We start from the raw sequence: 6,000 nt of genomic DNA, 5'->3' as shown, positions 1-6,000 counted from the left end.
GGGTCAGGGCAGCGTGCGGGGTGTGGGTCAGGGCAGCGTGTGGGTCAGGGCAGCGTGTGGGGCAGGGCAGCATGCGGGGTGTGGGTCAGGGCAGCGTGCGGGGCGTGGGGCAGGGCAGCGTGTGGAGCAGGGCAGCATGCGGGGTGTGGGTCAGGGCAGCGTGCGGGGTGTGGGTCAGGGCAGCGTGTGGGTCAGGGCAGCGTGTGGGGCAGGGCAGCATGCGGGGTGTGGGTCAGGGCAGCGTGCGGGGCGTGGGGCAGGGCAGCGTGTGGGGCAGGGCAGCGTGCGGGGTGTGGGTCAGGGCAGCGTGCGGGGCGTGGGTCAGGGCAGCGTGTGGGTCAGGGCAGCGTGCGGGGTGTGGGTCAGGGCAGCGTGTGGGGCAGGCAGCGTGCGGGGTGTGGGTCAGGGCAGCGTGCGGGGCGTGGGGCAGGGCAGCGTGTGGGGCAGGGCAGCGTGCGGGGTGTGGGTCAGGGCAGCGTGTGGGTCAGGGCAGCGTGTGGGGCAGGGCAGCGTGCGGGGCGTGGGGCAGGGCAGCGTGTGGGGCAGGGCAGCGTGCGGGGCAGGGCAGCGTGCGGGGCGTGGGGCAGGGCAGCGTGTGGGGCAGGGCAGCGTGCGGGGCGTGGGGCAGGGCAGCGTGTGGGGCAGTGCAGCGTGTGGGGCAGGGCAGCGTGCGGGGCGTGGGTCAGGGCAGCGTGTGGGGCAGGGCAGCGTGTGGGGCAGGGCAGTGTGTGGGTCAGGGCAGCGTGCGGGGCGTGGGGCAGGGCAGCGTGTGGGGCAGGGCAGCGTGCCGGGCGTGGGGCAGGGCAGCGTGTGGGGCAGGGCAGCGTGCGGGGCGTGGGGCAGGGCAGCGTGTGGGGCAGGGCAGCGTGCGGGGTGTGGGGCAGGGCAGCGTGTGGGGCAGGCAGCGTGCGGGGCGTGGGGCAGGGCAGCGTGTGGGGCAGGCAGCGTGCGGGGCGTGGGGCAGGGCAGCGTGTGGGGCAGGGCAGCGTGCGGGGCGTGGGGCAGGGCAGCGTGTGGGGCAGGCAGCGTGCGGGGGCCGCGTAGGCCGGTTCAGTCCCATTTCCGGCACTCCGGAAGCCTGGGGTCCACTGCTCGCGGGTCCGTCCGTCCCTGACGCCCCTTGTGTCTCTTCCAGGCCAGCGGCCGGGCGGCGGGAGATCTCAGCCCGGCTCGGAGGTGAGTGGCCCGGTTGCCCCTTCGCCCGCGCCGGGGGCTGGGCCCTCGCAGACCCTGGCAAGGAAGCCGCTGCGCCGCTCGGTGCCGCCCAGCCCTTCCCCGCAGCTCGCCGGGGCCCGGGGAGACTCCGTCGCTCACGTGGCCCCAGCCCCGGCTCCCTCCCCCACCGGCCGCGCTCGCCGGCTTTCCTCCAGCTGGGTCCCTGCCCCCCGGCTCCCTGTAAAGCCCCAGCCCCCCAGCTGCCTGCACCTCCCGGTGCCCTGTCCCCTGGGGCTGTGCCGATCTGGGCAGAGCCACAGGCTGCTGGAGCCACGTGTGCTGGGACCTTTGCCCAGCTCCAGGGGCCCAGTCCCCAGCGTAGGGCAGAGACGGGCGGTGAAAGTGCCTATTGTCTGGGCTGCTGATGAGGGAAGTCACTTCACTGCCCACTCAATCAGAGCAAGCTGCTGCCGGCCTAGAGCCCATCCCGGGGAGAGGCCACGCAGCCCCGCACCCGGCAGCCGGGCAAGACAGGGAGCTGCCTGGGGGGCTCCTGGCTATTCCAGTGCCTGCCTTTCCCAGAAGGGGGCGCTGTGGGAGCAGGTCAGGGCGCTGGCTGGGGGGAGCTCCCAGCAGGGGGCGCTGGAGGGCAGGGCGGGGCTCTGTATGGGCGGAGCTCCCAGCAGGGGGCGCTGGGGGGCAGGGCGGGGCTCTGGATGGGCGGAGCTCCCAGCAGGGGGCGCTGGGGGGCAGGGCGGGGCTCTGGATGGGCGGAGCTCCCAGCAGGAGGCGCTGGGGGGCAGGGCGGGGCTCTGGATGGGCGGAGCTCCCAGCAGGGGGCGCTGGGGGGCAGGGCGGGGCTCTGGATGGGCGGAGCTCCCAGCAGGGGGCGCTGGGGGGCAGGGCGGGGCTCTGGATGGGCAGAGCTCCCAGCAGGGGGCGCTGGAGGGCAGGCCAGGGTGCGGGCTGGACGGAGCTCTCAGCAGGGGGCGCTAGGGGAGCAGGGGGGGCACTAGGGGGCAGGGAGGCGTGCCGGTTGGTGGGACCTCACAGCAGGGGGCACTGTTGGTGGCAGGGCGGGGCACCGGGGGGCAGGGCAGGGCGGGGCACCAGCTGGGGGCAGCTCCCTGCCGGGGGGGGGGGGCTCGGTGTTGCGGTGCCTGACGGGCCCGGCTCTCGTTCCAGAGGCGACGGAAGAAGGGCGCGAAGCAGAAGCCGGCGCCCAGCCGACGGGAGCAGCCCCAGGGAGCCCGGGGGAGCAGCCCGCGCCTGGCAGCCCGCCGACAGGTAGGGGCGCCACTGGCCCCCTGCGGAGCCTGGGCCTGGAGAGTCCGAGCGCCATGCCAGGCTCGTGGGGGCACCTCACTGACCTGGGCGCGGTGCCTACGCCCCACGCGGCTCTGCTGCCAGAGCGTCCTGTGAGCGCACAGCCAGAGGTGGGACTGCAGGAGGCGCTCTCTCCCCCTGGATGGCGCAACAGGCCTGTGCTGCAGGGAGTGGGGCAGGGCCAGCAGGGGGCGCTCTGCCCTCCCATCCGGGGCCAGCAGGGGGCACTCTGCCCTCCCATCCGGGGCCAGCAGGGGGCGCTCTGCCATCCCAGCCGGGGGCCAGCAGGGGGCGCTCTGCCATTCCAGCTGGGGGCCAGCAGGGGGCGCTCTGCCATCCCAGCCGTGGGTCAGCTGGGGGCACTCTGCCATCCCAGCTGGGGGCCAGCAGGGGGCGCTCTGCCATCCCAGCCGGGGGTCAGCAGGGGGCGCTCTGCCATTCCAGCTGGGGGCCAGCAGGGGGCACTCTGCCCTCCCATCCGGGGCCAGCAGGGGGCGCTCTGCCATCCCAGCCGGGGGCCAGCAGGGGGCGCTCTGCCATTCCAGCTGGGGGCCAGCAGGGGGCGCTCTGCCATCCCAGCCGGGGGCCAGCAGGGGGCGCTCTGCCATTCCAGCTGGGGGCCAGCAGGGGGCGCTCTGCCATCCCAGCCAGGGGCCAGCAGGGGGCGCTCTGCCCTCCCATCCGGGGCCAGCAGGGGGCGCTCTGCCATTCCAGCTGGGGGCCAGCAGGGGGCGCTCTGCCATCCCAGCCGGGGGCCAGCAGGGGGCGCTCTGCCATTCCAGCCGGGGGCCAGCAGGGGGCGCTCTGCCATCCCAGCCGGGGGCCAGCAGGGGGCGCTCTGCCATCCCAGCCGGGGGCCAGCAGGGGGCGCTCTGCCATTCCAGCTGGGGGCCAGCAGGGGGCGCTCTGCCATCCCAGCCGGGGGCCAGCAGGGGGCGCTCTGCCATTCCAGCTGGGGGCCAGCAGGGGGCGCTCTGCCATCCCAGCCGGGGGCCAGCAGGGGGCGCTCTGCCATCCCAGCCGGGGGCCAGCAGGGGGCGCTCTGCCATTCCAGCTGGGGGCCAGCAGGGGGCGCTCTGCCATTCCAGCTGGGGGCCAGCAGGGGGCGCTCTGCCATCCCAGCCGGGGGCCAGCAGGGGGCGCTCTGCCATTCCAGCTGGGGGCCAGCAGGGGGCGCTCTGCCATCCCAGCCGGGGGCCAGCAGGGGGCGCTCTGCCATCCCAGCCAGGGGCCAGCAGGGGGCGCTCTGCCATTCCAGCTGGGGGCCAGCAGGGGGCGCTCTGCCATCCCATCCTGGGCCAGCAGGGGGCGCTCTGCCATTCCAGCTGGGGGCCAGCAGGGGGCGCTCTGGCTCGGGGTGTGAGTGGGCTGCAGCCCATGGGGGCTCCAGGGACCAGGGGCAGACTCAGTAGCCAGGAGCGGGGGCAGATATTCAGACCCCCCCATGTCTTATGGCCAGCCTGTGGGGGCCGTGAGCTGGGGGCGGGGGTGGCTGCCTGGGAGTGGCTGCTCCCATGGAGGGCTGAGGCAGGGGGGCCAGGCCTGTGTGGGCAGAACTGGCCCATGGGGCAGGCCTGGCAGACCAAGCCCCACTGTGAGCTTCGTAACCCTGCGCCAGCCCCCAGAGAACCTGTGTCCTCCCGGGACTGCCGGCGGGGGGGGGGGCTGCAGGGCAGTGTGTTAACAGCTGGAACATACCTGCGTGGAGATCTGGGGGGCGTGCGCTGCGTGGAGATCTGGGGGGGCCGTGCTCTGCGTGGAGATCTGGGGGGGCCGTGCTCTGCGTGGAGAGCCGGGGGGGCCGTGCGCTGCATGGAGAGCCGGGGGGGCCGTGCTCTGCGTGGAGATCTGGGGGGGCCGTGCTCTGCGTGGACAGCCGGGGGGGCCGTGCACTGCGTGGAGAGCCGGGAGGGGGCCGTGCTCTGCGTGGAGAGCTGGGGGGCGTGCGCTGCGTGGAGAGCCGGGGGGGCCGTGCGCTGCGTGGAGAGCCGGGGGGGCCGTGCGCTGCATGGAGAGCCGGGGGGGCCGTGCACTGCGTGGAGAGCTGGGGGGCGTGCGCTGCGTGGAGATCTGGGGGCCGTGCACTGCGTGGAGAGCCGGGGGGGCCGTGCTCTGCATGGAGAGCCGGGGGGGCCGTGCGCTGCGTGGAGAGCCGGGGGGGCCGTGCGCTGCGTGGAGAGCCGGGGGGGGCCGTGCACTGCGTGGAGAGCTGGGGGGGGGCCGTGCTCTGTGTGGAGAGCTGGGGGGGGGCCGTGCTCTGCGTGGAGATCTGGGGGGCGTGCGCTGCGTGGAGAGCCGGGGGGGCCGTGCGCTGCATGGAGAGCCGGGGGGGGCCGTGAACTGCGTGGAGAGCTGGGGGGCGTGCGCTGCGTGGAGAGCTGGGGGGGCCATGCTCTGCGTGGAGAGCCGGGGGGGGCCGTGCGCTGCATGGAGAGCTGGGGGGGCCGTGCTCTGCGTGGAGAGCCGGGGGGGGCGTGCGCTGCGTGGAGAGCCGGGGGGGCCGTGCTCTGCGTGGAGATCTGGGGGCCGTGCGCTGCGTGGAGATCTGGGGGCCGTGCTCTGCGTGGAGAGCCGGGGGGGCCGTGCTCTGCGTGGAGAGCCGGGGGGGGCCGTGCGCTGCGTGGAGAGCCGGGGGGGCCGTGCTCTGCGTGGAGAGCCGGGGGGGCCGTGCACTGCGTGGAGAGCCGGGGGGGCCGTGCTCTGCGTGGAGAGCCGGGGGGGCCGTGCGCTGCATGGAGAGCCGGGGGGGCCGTGCTCTGCGTGGAGAGCCGGGGGGGCCGTGCGCTGCGTGGAGAGCCGGGGGGGCCGTGCGCTGCATGGAGAGCCGGGGGGGCCGTGCGCTGCGTGGAGAGCCGGGGGGGCCGTGCGCTGCGTGGAGAGCCGGGGGGGCCGTGCGCCGCATGGAGAGCCGGGGGGGCCGTGCTCTGCGTGGAGAGCCGGGGGGGCCGTGCACTGCGTGGAGAGCCGGGGGGGCCGTGCTCTGCGTGGAGAGCCGGGGGGGGGCCGTGCTTTGCGTGGAGATCTGGGGGCCGTGCGCTGCGTGGAGAGCCGGGGGGGGCCGTGCTTTGCGTGGAGATCTGGGGGCCGTGCGCTGCGTGGAGAGCCGGGGGGGCCATGCTCTGTGTGGAGATCTGGGGGCCGTGCACTGCATGGAGAGCCGGGGGGGCCGTGCGCTGCGTGGAGAGCCGGGGGGGGCCGTGCTCTGCGTGGAGAGCCGGGGGGGCCGTGCGCTGCGTGGAGATCTGGGGGGCGTGCGCTGCGTGGAGAGCTGGGGGCCGTGCACTGCGTGGAGATCTGGGGGCCGTGCGCTGCGTGGAGAGCCGGGGGGGCCGTGCGCTGCGTGGAGATCTGGGGGCCGTGCTCTGCGTGGAGATCTGGGGGCCGTGCGCTGCGTGGAGAGCCGGGGGGGCCGTGCTCTGCGTGGAGAGCTGGGGGCCGTGCGCTGCGTGGAGAGCCGGGGGGGCCGTGCTCTGCGTGGAGATCTGGGGGCCGTGCGCTGCGTGGAGAGCCGGGGGGGCC

At 75.7% G+C, this 6,000-nt stretch overlaps 1 protein-coding gene across 5 annotated transcripts in view; it reads left to right on the top strand.

Annotated features, from left to right (window-relative positions):
* PLEC (plectin) overlaps positions 1 to 6,000 on the top strand; it is a 198,268-nt gene that overhangs the window by 19,466 nt on the left and 172,802 nt on the right. For 4 of the 5 annotated variants that reach the window (XM_089775874.1, XM_089775873.1, XM_089775876.1 and 1 more), the window contains exons 2-3: positions 1,136 to 1,758; positions 2,341 to 2,442. In XM_089775874.1, coding sequence (XP_089632000.1) covers positions 1,136 to 1,758; positions 2,341 to 2,442 — 725 coding nt within the window. The remainder of the gene's footprint in view (positions 1 to 1,135; positions 1,759 to 2,340; positions 2,443 to 6,000) is intronic. The other variant, XM_089775877.1, reaches the window with a different exon arrangement.

The sequence above is a fragment of the Pelodiscus sinensis genome, chromosome 2 (genome assembly GCF_052426305.1).
Source record: "Pelodiscus sinensis isolate ZL-2025 chromosome 2, ASM5242630v1, whole genome shotgun sequence".
NCBI lineage: Eukaryota > Metazoa > Chordata > Testudines > Trionychidae > Pelodiscus > Pelodiscus sinensis.
This window is presented reverse-complemented; position numbering and strand designations above follow the sequence as displayed.